This window comes from Sander lucioperca, chromosome 5 (assembly GCF_008315115.2).
Source record: "Sander lucioperca isolate FBNREF2018 chromosome 5, SLUC_FBN_1.2, whole genome shotgun sequence".
In the NCBI taxonomy this organism is placed as follows: domain Eukaryota; kingdom Metazoa; phylum Chordata; class Actinopteri; order Perciformes; family Percidae; genus Sander; species Sander lucioperca.
The window spans coordinates 15,348,157-15,365,701 of NC_050177.1; the positions used below are offsets into that span (position 1 = coordinate 15,348,157).

General features: G+C 42.3%; 1 protein-coding gene across 1 annotated transcript; it reads left to right on the forward strand.

Annotated features, from left to right (window-relative positions):
* Nucleotides 1-9,559: 9,559 nt before the first annotated feature.
* On the forward strand, nucleotides 9,560-10,552 carry LOC116055578 (olfactory receptor 11A1-like). The gene has a single exon (XM_031307588.1). The coding sequence runs from the start codon at nucleotides 9,560-9,562 to the stop codon at nucleotides 10,550-10,552; it is 993 nt and encodes a 330-aa protein (XP_031163448.1).
* The last annotated feature ends 6,993 nt before the right edge of the window (nucleotides 10,553-17,545 follow it).

A 17,545-nucleotide genomic window follows, 5' to 3' on the forward strand; every position in this document is an offset into this window, starting at 1 on the left:
GGCCGTGCCTGTGCGCATGCGTCAGTATGAACATTCCAACCATCACCTCAAGGTAGATGCGCAGCGGAGCGAGAGGGAGACAACAGCCGTGTGTGTGAAGTGTGCGTCATTGCTGGAAAGTGAGTTGTTCGGTGTAATTTCTATATGTTTAGATACCTTTTGAGCGTTGTATGTGAGATATGTTTGAGTATCGTCACGTAGTTTGCTTAGATACATGTTTAGCGCGAGTCAATAGAACCCCGCATTCACGGAGATTATTTCACTTTGTAAACCCTTGTAGTTCGTGATTAATGTTGGTATCCACTTAATCTGTAACCTGTTTTATATCTGCCCTGTTAGCATTTGGATGTGACATTATTTTGCCTTATTGGACCTGTTTCTGATGATGTATGCTATGTGTAAGATGTGGCGCATTTGTAATAGATTAGTGGGCACGTTCGTGGAAAATTCCAGAGCCTTTTGCGTGCATTCCAATGTTAATTAAGTTAGCCAAGTTAGGCACTGTTGTATTGCATTTTGCTGGTAAATACTGTTGTGCCATTAGAATTAGCCACTATAGTACAGAAATGTCAGTTTATTCTGTATTAATGCAAATGCTTAGTTAACTTGATAATGGGAAACTAACAGACATGTACTTTCTTGTTTGTTCTTGTTTATTTCATACCACACAAACACACACATACAAGGAAATGCATATATTCATAACCACCTACACATAGATGACTATATAAATACATATATTCCTAACCACCTACACATAGATGACTATATAAATATAGTCATTGGTACATACCAAAAGTGTACTCTATTGTGCTTTGCTGTGCTGTGTAAATCCTTCAACAACTCAAGTAAAGTTCTGGATTGAATGACATCGACTCCATTGTGTTCTGACCGACACCCCAGTGAGACACCCATATTAACTACATCATTCCTAATACAGTCCTACCATATTTACCAAACCAACACCTATTTAACAGCGGGAAAACACAGGAAGTAAAACTAGACAAGACAAGACAGACAACCAGACTATCAAAATGAAACAGGAAACAGAAATAATCATCAAAGAACAGGAATACACAATACAAACAGGAAAACTAAACATAAACAATCCATGGAAAATACAGGAAACAGAAATACAACCAACCATAATAATAGTCAAAAACAGGGAAACAAAACACTCAACACCACAACAAACAGTCTCATTAGGTGGTGTTCCCTTTAAAATAAGGATCTTAATTAACTTGGTTAATCTATCTGGTATTCTTTAAAGGAACAAAAAGGGTGAATTCGAGCACTGACTGTGTTCAACCAGCAATTATTACAACAAATACACAAAATAATCACAGACAACTACTATTTAAAGTATACCAGAGTTCAAGATGGCGGATCATGGGGCTGTGTTGCAGCCCCAGTTGGCTATGAGTTAGCCGGTTAGCTGTTCAAAACATGAGTGACCGACAAAAGAACATAGCTGGGCTACAGCCTGCTCTGGGGGAGATGGAGACAACATGATCCGCAGTCTCTGGGGGACACAACAACGGGGAAATTAAACGCTGCACGCCGGCGACAACTGCCATGACACTGGCCTGCTCTGGGGGATGCTACACGCGGTAGACGGTGACAACAACGGTCGCCGGGACACGATCCACGGTCTCTGGGGGACGCAACAACGGAGAAATTAAACGCCGCACGCTGGCGACAACAACGGCGACAACAACGGGGGATGCGCTACAACAATGGGAAGGTTGTGATTAGGAAAAGAGAGACGGGGAAAGGTTGTGGGTAGAAGAACAAGAATGCGGAAAGGAACTACCACACGCGGGACGCAATCCCCAGTCTCCGGGGTGAAAGTCCTGTGTTGTTTGACCCATCCACCACCCCAACCAACCTCCTTACACAGATTTTTGACTTTTCAATACTACTCGCTACCATAATCGTGCTGTTATCAAGGAATATGCTTCCCATTCAAATACATTAGTTTAAAATTCGTGCTCACCAACACGATAAAAACCAGAAAAACGTATGTAAAACTTAAAGTGTAAAACACACATAAAATGTAAAGCACAATACATAACAGTATTGTATTCATAGGAAAATCTAACTAACTATTTACATTTTCTATTTACATTATACATTTACATTTTAGATTTTTTAATCTGATCTAACCACAGCTCTTTTGACAGTGTTTCTGTATTTGGGCAGTAGATGGTGTCTCGATATTGGCTGTGCCCAGTCTCTGCTGTCCTGAATTGTACACACTTCCTGCAAGTGCTGTACTCCACATTACTCTTAATAAACCTTGCCTTAGAGGCAGGGCGACCACTGGCAGGTGGAGGTGCTGATGGAGCAAGAGGGGCGTATGGGGAGCATGGTATGCAGGTGTCGGAACAGCAAAAAAGGTTCCTGGGGCTTGAGGACAGACAGAGGTTGCTTGAGGGAAGACAGAGGACCAGAAGCAGGAGGCTGTGGAAAAAGCTAATTCTGGACTGATGGCTTTGGCATGACAGCCTGTGGGGCAGCGTTGACAGAAGCTACTGCCCGCCACCGCTTCGTCTTTGCCAACCCCACAGAGCTTGGGGACAGGTTTTAAACTTGTTCAGTGCAGTGTGTTTGAGGAGGAGCAGCAGCGTGGGTGTTGGCAGGTGGAAGGGCCTCCGAGGCCACAGCAATTCGACCATCCATCCATCCATCCATCTTCGTCCGCCTATCCGGTATCGGGTCGCGGGGGTAGCAGCTCCAGCAGGGGACCCCAAACTTCCCTTTCCTGAGCCACATTAACCAGCTCCGACTGGGGGATCCCGAGGCGTTCCCAGGCCAGGTTGGAGATATAATCCCTCCACCTAGTCCTGGGTCTTCCCCGAGGCCTCCTCCCAGCTGGACGTGCCTGGAACACCTCCCTAGGGAGGCGCCCAGGGGGCATCCTTACCAGATGCCCAAACCACCTCAACTGGCTCCTTTCGACGCGAAGGAGCAGCGGCTCTACTCCGAGCTCCTCACGGATGACTGAGCTTCTCACCCTATCTCTAAGGGAGACGCCAGCCACCCTCCTGAGGAAACCCATTTCGGCCGCTTGTACCCTGGATCTCATTCTTTCGGTCATGACCCAGCCTTCATGACCATAGGTGAGGGTAGGAACGAAAACTGACCGGTAGATTGAGAGCTTTGCCTTCTGGCTCAGCTCTCTTTTCATCACAACGGTGCGATAAATTGAGTGTAATACTGCACCCGCTGCGCCGATTCTCCGACCAATCTCCGGCTCCATTGTCCCCTCACTCGCGAACAATACCCCAAGGTACTTGAACTCCTTCACTTGGGGTAAAGACTCATTCCCTACCTGGAGAAGGCACTCCATTGGTTTCCTGCTGAGAACCATGGCCTCAGATTTAGAGGTGCTGATCCTCATCCCAGCCGCTTCACACTCGACTGCAAACCGATCCAGTGAGTGCTGAAGGTCACAGACCAATGATGCCATCAGGACCACATCATCTGCAAAAAGCAGTGATGAGATCCCCAGCCCACCGAACTGCAACCCCTCTCCACCCTGACTACGCCTCGATATCCTGTCCATAAATACTACAAACAGGATTGGTGACAAAGCGCAGCCCTGGCGGAGGCCAACCCTCACCTGAAACGAGTCCGACTTACTGCCAAGAACCCGGACACAGCTCTCGCTTTGGTCGTACAGAGATTGGATGGCCCTGAGAAGGGACCCCCTCACCCCATACTCCTGCAGCACCTCCCACAATATCTCCCGGGGGACCCGGTCATACGCCTTCTCCAGATCCACAAAGCACATGTAGACCGGTTGGGCATACTCCCAGGCTCCCTCCAGGATCCTTGCGAGAGTAAAGATCTGGTCCGTTGTTCCACGACCAGGACGGAATCCGCATTGTTCCTCTTCAACCTGAGGTTCGACTATCGACTGAACCCTCCTTTCCAGCACGTTGGAGTAGACTTTACCGGGGAGGCTGAGAAGTGTGATACCCCTGTAATTGGCACACACCCTCTGGTCCCCCTTTTTGAAAAGGGGAACCACCACCCCGGTCTGCCACTCCTTAGGCACCGTCCCCGACTTCCACGCAATGTTGAAGAGGCGTGTCAACCAAGACAACCCCTCCACATCCAGATCTTTAAGCATTTCTGGACGGATCTCATCAATCCCTGGGGCTTTGCCACTGTGGAGTTGTTTAACTACCTCAGCAACTTCCACCAGGGAAATTGACGACAATCCCCCATCATCCTCCAGCTCTGCCTCTACCATAGTGGATGTATTAGTTGGATTTAGGAGTTCCTCAAAGTGCTCCTTCCACCGCCCTATTACCTCCTCAGTTGAGGTCAACAGTGTCCCATCCTTACTGTTCACTTGGATGCTTGGATGGTTCCCCGCTTCCCCCTCCTGAGGTGGCGAACGGTTTTCCAGAAGCACCTTGGTGCCGACCGAAAGTCCTTCTCCATGTCTTCTCCGAACTCCTCCCACACCCGCTGCTTTGCCTCTTTCACGGCAGAGGCTGCAGCCCTTCGGGCCCTTCGGTACCTTGCAACTGCCTCCGGAGTCCTCTGGGATAACATATCCCGGAAAGACTCCTTCTTCAGTCGGACAGCTTCCCTGACCACCGGTGTCCACCACGGTGTTCGTGGGTTACCGCCCCTTGAGGCACCTAAGACCCTAAGACCACAGCTCCCCGCCGCAGCTTCAGCAATGGAAACTTTGAACATTGTCCACTCGGGTTCAATGCCCCCAGCCTCCACAGGGATGCACGAAAAGCTCCGCCGGAGGTGTGAGTTGAAAGTCTGTCGGACAGGGGCCTCCTCCAGACGTTCCCAATTTACCCGCACTATCCGTTTGGGCTTACCTGGTCTGTCCAGAGTCTTCCCCCACCCTCTGACCTAACTCACCACCAGATGGTGATCGGCTGACAGCTCTGCCCCTCTCTTCACCCGAGTGTCCAAAACATACGGTCTCAGATCAGATGAAACGATTTTAAAATCGATCATTGACCTTTGGCCTAGGGTGCTCTGGTACCAAGTACACTTATGAGCATCCCTATGTTCGAACATGGTGTTCGTTATAGACAATCCATGACTAGCACAGAAGTCCAACAACAAACAACCACTCTGGTTTAGATCAGGGAGGCCGTTCCTCCCAATCACGCCTCTCCATGTGTCTCCATCATTGCCCACGTGCGCGTTGAAGTCCCCCAGCAGAACTATGGAGTCCCCCACTGGAGCCCCATACAGGACTCCATTCAAGGTCTCCAAGAAGGCCGAATACTCCGAGCTCTTGTTTGGTGCATACGCACAAACAGTCAGAGTTTTCCCCCCCACAACCCGCAGGCGTAGGGAGGCGACCCTCTCGTCCACCGGGGTAAACTCCAACATAGCGGCGCTCAGCCGGGGGCTTGTGAGTAATTGGAGTAATTGGAGACCTGAACTTCCCTACTATGATCCTGTCTTGGTGCCTGGCAGCGAACACCACCTATCGCTGGTCATATGGCAGCAGGCTCTGCCAGAGGTTAATGATGGTGCTGACCTGTTGGTTGCTCAAGGTCAAACCAGTATGGTTCTTCAGACCCACCAGATACTCTGCTAGGCTGTCCACAAAATCCATTCTGGGCCTGTTGTGCTCATCCACAGCCTGAAAAAGGACATCAGACCAACAATTAAATTAATTGATAATTAATTAATTAATATTAAGTTATCACTAATATTTTGTACACAATACTATGGGATAATTTCCCTTTGGGTATTCTTTTTCTTAGCTCTTCTTTAATCCATCTTACCAGTTGTTCTTCAGGCACGGAGACAGCTGCAGGCTGGGTGGATACAGAGGCAGCAGAAGGCTGAGTGGATGAAGCAACAGACCGGCCTGGAACAGATGCTGATGTTATCAGGTTCACAACTGTTGGGTCTAGATCCTGGTCCTCAAAGCCTTCATCTTCCTGCTCCTCCCCAATGTTGATATCTTCCAACAGCTCATCTGTCTCCTCAGAGTCTGGGTTCATGTCCTGAATGGGCAGCCCTGTCTGCTTGTACAAATAGTCAACACCAATAAGCTCTTAAAAAATAATAAAGAGAGATCACAACGTATTAGCATGAATGAGCACAAATGCATAAATAAACGATAACATATAAATGCAGAGTTGATGAATGGTGAATAACACACCTGCTGCTTAACATACCGGTGTATTGGGGCAGAGGCTGGAAAAACGGAACATACTTCCAACCAAGCACCTTCAGACTATTGGTGTTGACAGACTGAACAAGGTCTCCAGAGTAGCTGAGGAGATGATATGGTTTGGTGGCAAGAGACTGTGCAGTTCCTTCCTGCTCAGGCCTTCTAGCAGAAACAGCTGAAAGTTTAGGCTGTTGGCCTTTGTTCCTGAAATGAAAGTTGTACTGTGTTAACATTTTGCATTCCCTCATTACTAAGAAGAATATTTAACAGTGCATTATAATATAATATAATAATATAATATAAATAATAACATATATAAATAAAAGATCACCTGGAATAAACCTGTTAGGGTGCAAATGAAAGGATTCCAGTGATGTTGAGCCTCTCGCACACCTGTAGTTCTTCAGAACAATGCCCTCCTTGATGGTGATGGTTCCGGCCTCTGTGTAGAGAGCCACGCCTGGCAAATCGTGAATGCACTTAACGTGCCTCTTTTGCACACGCCAGATGTGCTCCATTCTGACTCGATCCAGGAGTGTAACACTCAGCAGATCTCTCAATCTTTTCCCCCATCAGCTCTTGCAGCAGGTGGTCTATAACGTTGATGGTGGTCTCCGGTCCTCTGGTCTTTCTTCTGCAGTGGAGAGCAAGCTTGTATTTGGTGATGATCTTATCCACCATAGCATCAGTAATACCAGGAACACCTACCTGCTGCAGGTGCGCTCTCTTGGAACGGCGTAGAACAGCAACATCCTCGGGATCCCACTCAAAAATACACGTTGAGAGACGTGCCATGAAAATGGGGTACAGAGGATGGGCATCAGTGGTACAACCAGCTGCTAGGCGTCACATGAAGTGGCAGATGTCCAGACATATGTTGAGGTCTGGCTATCCACCAAGTCTTCTCTGAAGTTTGGGCTGTCCATCTGTCTCCACGCAGCAGCCAGTGTCCACATAAAGCAGCTTTGGGGGACGCATATCTGCCTGGCTGTACCTTGTTATGACGCCATCCACCATGACATCCAGGCCAGGTCCTTCCTGTGCAGTTAGCACACTGATAAGAATCTGACCCAGCTCATTACTGACAGAAGTCATGCACAGTGCCGTCCCCTTTGCTGCCCCTGACAGCTTCTTGGTGATCTGTCATTACACATATAAAAAAAGAGTGGTCAATTCATATCTTAAATAAACCTGCTGTGGCAACTATAATAATACAGCATTTTGTATGTTATGTTTGTAATGTAAAAATGTGTTACCTTTTAGGTAGAGTCCATTTTTATAATAGACCCAAAGACAGAAGTGATTCTGGCCTTTATGTGGTCCATCCTACTCATGATGTCTTTTCCGCAGACTGTCTTAAGTTGGTTGGGTTGGTACAGCTACGGGCTCTGGGGGCTCCTGACAGACTACAGGAAGAAGGCTAGGACGATCCATAAAGGCTGAACACTCGCCAAAGTATCTGGCCAGGCTGAAGCACCCCTAAAAATCATCTCTGCACCCCTGAAAAATAAAGTCCTTATCATTGTGATTTTGTGAAATCGTTTAGTGCTCAAACGTTATTACTTCTGCAAACTTGATTTTAGCGATGGAATAGGATAAATGACGACAGGCTCAGCTCAGTTGTAGCCTAGTCAACAGCCTATCTGCGATTCCCTGAACGAGGGCGCCTCAGCCTACTCTTCAGTCTGCACAGATAACTTTGGGGAATTCGGTGGTCAGAGTATGGCTGCTTTCAACCACTGAAAAGGTATGGCTAATGGAGTGAAAATTAAATCTAATCGAATGAACACATTAAGTAGGCTACAGGTGTAGTATTTGTGGAACCAATCTGTGATTCCCTGATCACAATGATGGCAATTATATCTGAATTAGCCTAGCTTATTCACCACGGAGTCCAATTTTGTTGTGCAACGTTAGACAAAATTACTGTAGGCAAATGTAGCTTAGGAGTAGCCTACAACAAGTTTTTAAAGTGTGCTATTAATAGCCTGCCGTAACGGCTTGAGCACCGCTACCTCCCTACCAGACAATTTTTTATTTTTAACTGTCAATGCAAATGAAAAATAAATAATTCGACCTGACGGATCATCAGACTCATTCATATCAGAACTGAAACACTGCAACAACAAACCCTGTTTCCCCATAGATGGATATACGTTTCTTTTTTAAAGAAAACAGCCAGGTTCAGGTGAGAAAGTATAAGATAAGTCTTTAACATTATCCCACTGCACTGAACAGCAACCCCATATTCACATATGTTATAAACAGGTGAATGTATAACCTTTGGTAGCCTACACCATGCATTCTCTGTTGATTAGTCGATTACATTTGCCTTCTGGTTGACAGCACAAAGGAGTGAGGAGAATAGAGAGGGAGAAGGGCAGAGAGAACAAGATGAACAAGGTGAGAAAATGGCTAGGTAGCCTATAAGACATATATATATATATATATATATATATATATATATATATATATATAAAGTTGTTGTTTTTTGGAAGAATTCGGGTTGGTCGTTCTCCAAGCTCTCTGCAGGAGTTTGTAAAATTGATGCTGAATCTCTCATTGTAATAAACCTTTTTATAATCGAGAGCAGTGTCAACGAAGTTCCTTTTCCACACATCGGCAACGCAGTGCTGCAACTAAATATACTACAAAGTCTCTCCTGATTGAATTGTCATCTTACAGCGCTGTGGTCAAGCTGCTGCTTTGCCCGGTGCATTCCATACAGATGCTAAAGGCTGATGTTTGTGTCGGTATCTGACGCTGAGGCAGTGACCAAGGGTTAGTATTTTACAAGTTGGGAGTGAGAACGGGTTGACAACAGGAGGGGACAACAAAGTATTTCTCTGAACATGTAACGATATGTTGAATATATGACTTATAAACTTGAATTTGAAGTGATTCCACCACTTTAAATATTTTAATGTTTTTTTAGATCGCTTCTAAATAAAATTGTTTTTAACTATCAACAAATGAAAACGATTTTCTGAGCATCAGTTAGAAAATCAGTAATTGGTTTCATTAACGATGACGTCAGTCTGCTGCTCTGGGCGTCCACTGACTCTCAACGTTTAGAAGAAGCAGAAGCAGAGTTACAGTTCAGTACGGAGGGACTCACAGTATCATTCACACAATGTCACAAACTGTTTGTAGTTTCTCCCCTAACCATTGTGTTGACTTTAAATAAGAGTGGTAAGTTGTAAGATGTTTGTCACACATGATTCATCACTCATTTGTTGACTGTAAGAATACTGTTTGTGTTGATGCTTTAGCTGCACTCTGTGATACATGTTAACATTTAAAACTGTTGCACACTTGTAACAGACAACGTGATATTATAATACTCGTATTGTGATACTGTCTTTTGAACATAAAAGGGGAATCATGATAAACTCTTCATATGTTTCATATTTCACACTTGCTGCTTACTTTGACACTGGGTTGTTTAAATATTTATATTTCTTGCTCATTTTGTCTTTGTATGTTTTCATAGTTTGTGCCAATCTTTTGCTGATTGTGGTTATCTGTAAGAACAGAAGCTTACATGAACCTATGTACCTTTTTCTGTGCAGCCTGTTTGTAAATGAACTGTATGGTAGTACAGGGTTGTTTCCATTCCTTCTGGTTCAGATCCTCTCTGACATTCACACTGTTTCAGCTCCCTTCTGTTTCCTGCAGATTTTCTGTTTGTATACTTATGGCAGTGTAGAGTTTACTAACTTAGCTGTTATTTCTTATGACCGATATCTTGCTATCTGTTATCCTCTGCAATATCACGTACATATGACATCTAATAAGGTTGTTGTACTTATTGCTGTAACATGGTCTCTTCCTTTTTTTGCTGTTTTTGTAACAACATTATTGAGTGTCTCCTTACAGCTGTGTGGGAACATCATTAATAAAGTTTACTGTGACAGCTATTCCATCATAAAATTGGCCTGCTATGAAACAAGAGTAAATAATATCTATGAACTCATTGCTGTTTCTCTAACAGTCTGTGTTCCTATATCTGTAATCTTTTACACTTACATTAAGATCCTTGAAGTATGTTTTTCTGGTTCTAAACAGACCAGACAGAAAGCTGTCAGTACCTGCACACCTCACCTCGCTTCTCTGCTCAACTTTGTCTTTGGTTCTTTCTTTGAAATATTACAGAGCAGGTTTGATATGAGCAGTGTACCCAACGTGTTACGAATATTGTTGTCATTGTATTTTCTGACGTGCCAACCGATCTTTAACCCTGTAATGTACGGCCTCAACATGTCCAAAATACGCATCATGTGTCAAAGTCTGCTTTCAGTTTTTGTGTTGGGAGGTTGCTGTAATTTCTTTTATTATTCGGGAACTGGAACGGTATTGGGATCAAACATTTTTTAACGATACCCAGCCAAACTGCAGAGGTACATGAGTCACGGCATTAGAATTTAATTTGAAGTTGTCCTTGAAGTAATTTTTTTAAATTTTCGCTTTGTTTGTTACGTTTACATCGTTTTCACTTCATCTGAGAGACATAATGTAGATGTTTTTGTTATTAAGTGAAATAGCAGCTAGATGCAAACAACTAAGAGCAAACAAGAAATGCAAAAGAATACGGTCGCTTCATTAAAGACATTTTAGAGTCAGTAGCTGATTTTGTTAAAGACATTTTAGAGTCAGTAGCTGAATTTGTTAAATACATTTTACAGTCAGTAACTGTGCATGGGCAGTTCAGGTGAATGCTAATGAGGTACACACTTAACCTTGTAGTCTTGAACACATATTGACCAGGTTTAATTTGTACAGTGGGCCTCAACTTCGTCCAAAATATGCATTGTGTGTAAAAGTATGCTTTCAAGTTAAGTTGGGAAGTTAAACAATAAATGTTTGCCCTTGGCTCAATAGTGTTGATAGTGATCATTTCTTTAGTTAACATATTGTATCAAAAGGTAGGACATTTATCATGCATATGTCCACACAAAGTTGATCCAATCAGTGAAAGGGGATCTCGTTATGCCTATTATTGTTGTATGTTGACATTGTTATGTTTTAATTTGGGCTGTCAATCGAATAACATATATAATGGTGATGAATTGCATGATGTTCATATATAAAAACAATAGTTTAAAAAGTGCCTTGAAAGAGGAAACAAAAGCACATACAAATCAATACACATTTGCACATCATTGTAAAAGTGAAAAGAGAAGATCGGGCAGCTTTTAAGGACAGGACAAAATGGCAAATCAATCAGATCACACAACATGCTTGCATTAATTGCGCATCAAAGGAAATTATTGGTGCTGAGAGGAATTTGCGCTATTATAGCATTCATTTTCACAGTCCTAGTTTTAATCATATGAAGCAAAGGCCAGTAGCGGTTCTACATTGAATGGCGCCCTGGGCGAGTCCCCCTTCGAACACACTTTTTAAGGTGCACAATCTCCACCTCCAACATTGGCAAAAGACAATGAACACAATTCTGCACAAAATATGACAGTATAGGTTATGAGAACTTCAAATAAATATACACTATATACATAAATGTGCCAAAAATATATACAATCATAAAAAAATGTAACAAGAGCAGAGAGCAACAATAATATTAAATATTAAGAATAATATACAAATAAAATATAGAAATATTCTAAATAGCACAAATCCTTCATCACACAAATGTTAAGACACACTAAAGAGAATCTAATTATTACACTGTAGCACTAAGGACAGAAAACACAAACTAAAACTAAAACTTGACCTCTCTGGCCTTCCTTGACGCAAAATCATCAATGATGTCATTGACAGGGACGGACTGGGACCAAAAAATTGGCCCTGGCATTTTGGCCCAAACCGGCTCACCACATAAGATCATAAATACCACCCGTCCTTGCGCTCCCCTGAATATGTATAGCAACTCCTACTCCTTAAAACTACTAATGCCATGTAATGAGTAAGCAAGAATCAGTGAGAGTTGACACATTAAATACTTCAAAAAAGTGCCATTTATTAATACAATAAAATGGTATACTCCTCATGAATCATTAAACAATCTCTCTCTCTCTCTCTCTCTCTCTCTCTCTCTCTCTCTCTCTCTCTCTATATATATATATATATATACACACATTTTTGTATCATTTCAAGAGGCCCTGTGCTTTAATTTGAAGAGGTCTATCATGAGTTTTTGTCTGCCAATACAGATAGAAAAGCTACAATTCTCGTTAAGAAAGTTTGCATGATGTGCAACATTTATCTAGGCTACTAATGCAATCATACAGTAAAGCATGCCTATGTCTTTTATTGTTGTAGTGTTTTGTCCACCACTCAGTTTTTGGCTCAGTTTTATCAAGGGGCAAAGTGTTTTAAGGGGAGCTGTGCTTACCGCAGGTTCTACCCTCACTCCCTCATCTCTGTCTTTCTCCTCCTGAGTCTCCTCCTCACTAACTGCTACCTTACCGAGAACATCAAGAGTAAGTTGGACAAGGGTAATGTTGTGGGAGCTGTGTTTATAGACCTAAAAAAGGCCTTTGACACCGTGAACCACAATATACTCTTGAATAAACCCACCACCTTCAACTTCTCTGAACATGCTATCGGTTGGTTTGTATCGTATCTGGAGCATAGAGAGCAACGTGTTAAAATAAAAACTGAACTCTCAACGCCACTACAATCCACAATGGGTATCCCACAGGGCTCCATCTTGGGGCCTCTGCTCTTTAGTTTATATATAAATGATTTACCAACATGCTGTCAGTCAGCTAACTGTCAAATGTATGCTGACGATACAGTGAATTATGCATCAGCTAGGACACCATGTGCAGTAGCAGAGACCCTGACCAAGGAAATGGAGGGTATATCCCAGTGGCTTAAAGATAACCATTTGACGCTAAACATCAAAAAGACTGTATCTATGTGCTTCTCTATAAGAGGGAAAGCCAAGTGTACTATCAATATAGACCAAGAGGCCATAGAGGAAGTTGAGGAATTTAAATTTCTTGGTATTACTCTGGATTCCCAACTCAAATTCAATAAACACATTAACAAACTCTGTAAGACTGTCCGGACAAACCTGAACTGTTTTAGAATGATGAGGCATTACATACCTGTTAAGGCAGCTTTATTGTTTTTTCATGTCATGATACTCTCTCACTTATCCTACTGTGTTACTGTATGGGGCCAAGCTTCCCAGACAACAGTCAAACCCATCATATCATTATACAAACAGGCACTGAAAATAATGGATCGGAAACCAACAATGTGGCACCACTGTTTGATAGTACAGAAATACAAGCTTTTTAATTTTGATAGCTTTATTAAGTTTTCTTTTCTTAAACTGACTTTCAAATGCGCAAATAATCTAGCTCCAGCCATACTCTGTCCTTTTGTGACAAAAACAAATACAAGGAGAGTGGCCACTAGGGGAGCAGTGGGTGGCAACTACATAGCAGAGGGGCGCAAAACCACTTTCGGCCAGTCATGTTTTTCAGTGATAGGGACCCATTTTTGGAATAATTTACCAACAGAAATAAAAACACAAACTGAACTGAAAACATTTAATAGAATGGTGAAATACTCGCTGAAAGAAAACCAAACATGTAACCACTGAGTCAGTTGTGTTGTAGTAATGTATTGTCTGTGGATGCATGGCTGTTTGTATACGGCTGCCAAGGTTATGGTTAGAGTATAGGTGAGTGAGTGTGAGCATCCGGGTGCTTGGGGTTTGTGTTGTTACGTGATGTGCTGTTCTGTGTAATGTGGTCACGACTCCGTGAAATGTTGATGTAATATATTAGTATACAATGTATTTGCTGCATGATTGTGTAAATCACACTATGTAGTTCTTTTTAAAAATTATATTTGGATTATTTTTCTAGAAAGGCTTGACCAGGGACTGGGGTTGCAAATTAGCCAATTGGCTAGAAACCTTTTATGCAACACATCTACACATATTGTTATGGCTTTGACTATGATAATTATGTATGTAATAATGTGCGCTGCATTGTCCCTGACAAATAAACTAATAATAAAAAAAATAAAAATAAAAAACTGTGCATGCCACTGCCGCCGACACAGACACCACCACCACTATCATCAGCCACAAGGTCCTGCTACTGCCGAAAACATGTCTTTTCGCTTTTTTCTTTTATTTGAGCCGCTTGGGTAACTTTGTTTCATTTTCGCGTTTAGACCATTGCCATAAAAGAAATGTTTAGACTCTTCTTGCTCCGTCTCTGTGTACTTCCCAGTTCTCCTGTTACCGTGTGTTTATCTTTTATTTGTATGTATTTACTATGTATTTCATTGTGAAAGTAGGGGGTGCAAGCAGGGTGCCTGCAGCTGCAGGGAGGCCACCGATTTGCCAATTCCCCACACAGTGAAACAATAGATAACAGAAAACCGCTTTTAAGTTCTTGTGCCGCCCACCATGTGACATGAAAAAATGCTGCCCTGGGCGGCTGCCCGGTTCGCCCGTGCCAAAAACCACCACTGGCAAAGGCACATGATCTAAAACCCTGAAACTTTAGCATTCTCAGCCAAGAATTTATTAGTTGATATTTTAAAAAATTATTTGAAATTGTCCATTGAGCATGAATTAACCAGCCGGTAGTCTTGCATTGCCAGACAGGCTAGTCCACACAGCATTACTGGATGGGAGAAAAATGTGCTCTGGTTTATTGGCATTTCTTTAAACCAATCACAATCGTGTTGAGCAGCGCTAAGCGCCGGACAGAGCCACGGTGCCTCTGCAAAATAACCCCAAAATTAAAGACAGACAAACAGATCCAACTAAAATCACGTTTTATTGAGTCAGCAGTTAGCTATATACAAACAATAAGGAAAGCTTAAGGTTGTTGCAGTAGTGGACCAGCTCATCAATCTGGCTTTCTGCCCCTGGTATGCGCACGCACCCTGTATTGTTTGTAAACAGGAAACCCGTCTATACACATCCGTGACTGTACTGACCTGCACACATTCAAAACACTAATCAAAACACAAACTTGCAGCTTTACTAATTATATTTTCCATCATTAAATTCTTACATCATTAAATTAAGCACAACAACCTGCCTATTCCTTGGAGAATGCAATGTTAAACTAGCTGTATAGCTGAAGATTATGTTGTCTGCAACAACTTTTAGAACATAGAAGTCTTTCACTATCTCTTATTGTTTCTGAATGTAGCACTTGAAGCATTTGAGCATATTTGATAAAGATGATGTACTTGCATCATTTTTGCAATTTTGGGTTATATCCACATGGTTGAATGTACTTATTGTAAGTCACTTTGGATAAGGCATCAGCTAAGTAAATGAAATGCAGTGTTTTCCCTACAGGAACCCCAGCCAGGCCAGAAATCCTTTTTTGTAATGCCAAAAATAACACCAAATATCTATTGTGTTTCCCTAATTCATCGCACTGCGGTGAGTCTGTCAACGAGGCAGCTGTCTGTCATTAGTTCACATCTGAAACAGCAGGACAGTCGAGTCTGAAATCTAAATTGCTAAAGTCAGTTGAAATGGTCTTTGTAAAGCTGCGGAACAGACAGAGTCCAAAACAAATTTCCATTCGGGGACAATAAAGTTAATCTTATCTTATCTTATCTATAGTGAACGCCACACTATTGTGTTTTGGTGTTTTTATCTAAGCTGGACCATTCAGTTAAAACAGATCAATAACGTACGCTTAACTGACATGCAGCACAACAACAGGACAGTTAGGGTTAGGAAAAGAACGTGGGTGGGGTTAAAAAAAATAACGTTTCAGTGACGTGTGACAAGAACAGGGACATGAACCCCGGTCTCCTTTTTGACCCATCCACCATCCCAACCAACCTCCCTATGTGAATCTTCGCTTATTCATACTATTCTACTGTTGTCTCTCTACGTACTACTCTCTACTGTTGTCTCTCTACATACTAATCTCTACTGTTGTCTCTCTACATACTATTCTATCATTGTCTCTCTACATACTACTCTCTACTGTTGTCTCTCTACATACTACTCTCTACCGTTGTCTTTCTACATACTACTCTCTACTGTTGTCTCTCTACATACTACTCTCTGCTGTTGTCTCTCTACATACTACTCTCTCTACATACTACTCTCTGCTGTTGTCTCTCTACATACTACTCTCTACTGTTGTCTCTCTACATACTACTCTCTACTGTTGTCTCTCTACATACTACTCTCTACTGTTGTCTCTCTACATACTACTCTCTACTGTTGTCTCATTACATACTACTCTCTACTGTTGTCTCTCTACATACTACTCTCTACTGATGTCTCTCTACATACTGCTCTCTAATGTGGTCTCTCTTCATACTACGTCATCTTACATCTCATTTTCTCTGAACATGTAATGATATGTTGAATACATGACTTTAAACTTGAATTGGAAGTGATCCCACCACTTTAAATGTTTTAATATTTGTTTAGATCGCTTTTTTTCTACTGTTGTCTCTCTTCATACTACTCTCTACTGTTGTCTCTCTACATACTATTCTACCATTGTCTCTCTACATACTACTCTACTGTTGTCTCTCTACATACTGCTCTCTACTGTTGTCTCTTTACATACTACTCTCTACTGTTGTCTCATTACATACTACTCTCTACTGTTGTCTCTCTACATACTACTCTCTACTGTTGTCTCTCTACATACTACTCTCTACTGTTGTCTCTCTACATACTACTCTCTACTGTTGTCTCTTTACATACTACTCTCTACTGTTGTCTCTTTACATACTACTCTCTACTGTTGTCTCTCTACATACTACTCTCTACTGTTGTCTCTTTACATACTACTCTCTACTGTTGTCTCTCTACATACTACTCTCTACTGTTGTCTCTTTACATACTACTCTCTACTGATGTCTCTCTACATACTACTCTCTACTGTTGTCTCTCTACATACTACTCTCTACTGATGTCTCTCTACATACTACTCTCTACTGATGTCTCTCTACATACTGCTCTCTAATGTGGTCTCTCTTCATACTACGTCATCTTACATCTTATTTTCTCTGAACATGTAATGATATGTTGAATACATGACTTTAAACTTGAATTGGAAGTGATCCCACCACTTTAAATGTTTTAATATTTGTTTAGATCGCTTTTAAATTAAATTGTTTTTAACTACCAACAACTTAAAATGATTTTCTGAGCATCAGTTAGAAAATCAGTAATTGGTTTCATTAACGATGACGTCAGTCTGCTGCTGTGGGCGTCCACTGACTCTCAACGTTTAGAAGAAGCAGAAGCAGAGTTACAGTTCAGTACGGAGGGACTCACAGTATCATTCACACAATGTCACAAACTGTTTGTAGTTTCTCCTCTAACCATTATGTTGACTTTAAATAAGAGTGGTAAGTTGTAAGATGTTTGTCACACATGATTCA

Excerpts from the sequence above, each read along its gene's own strand:
- LOC116055578 (XM_031307588.1), top strand. The coding sequence starts at position 9,560 with ATGATAAACTCTTCATATGTTTCATATTTCACACTTGCTGCTTACTTT.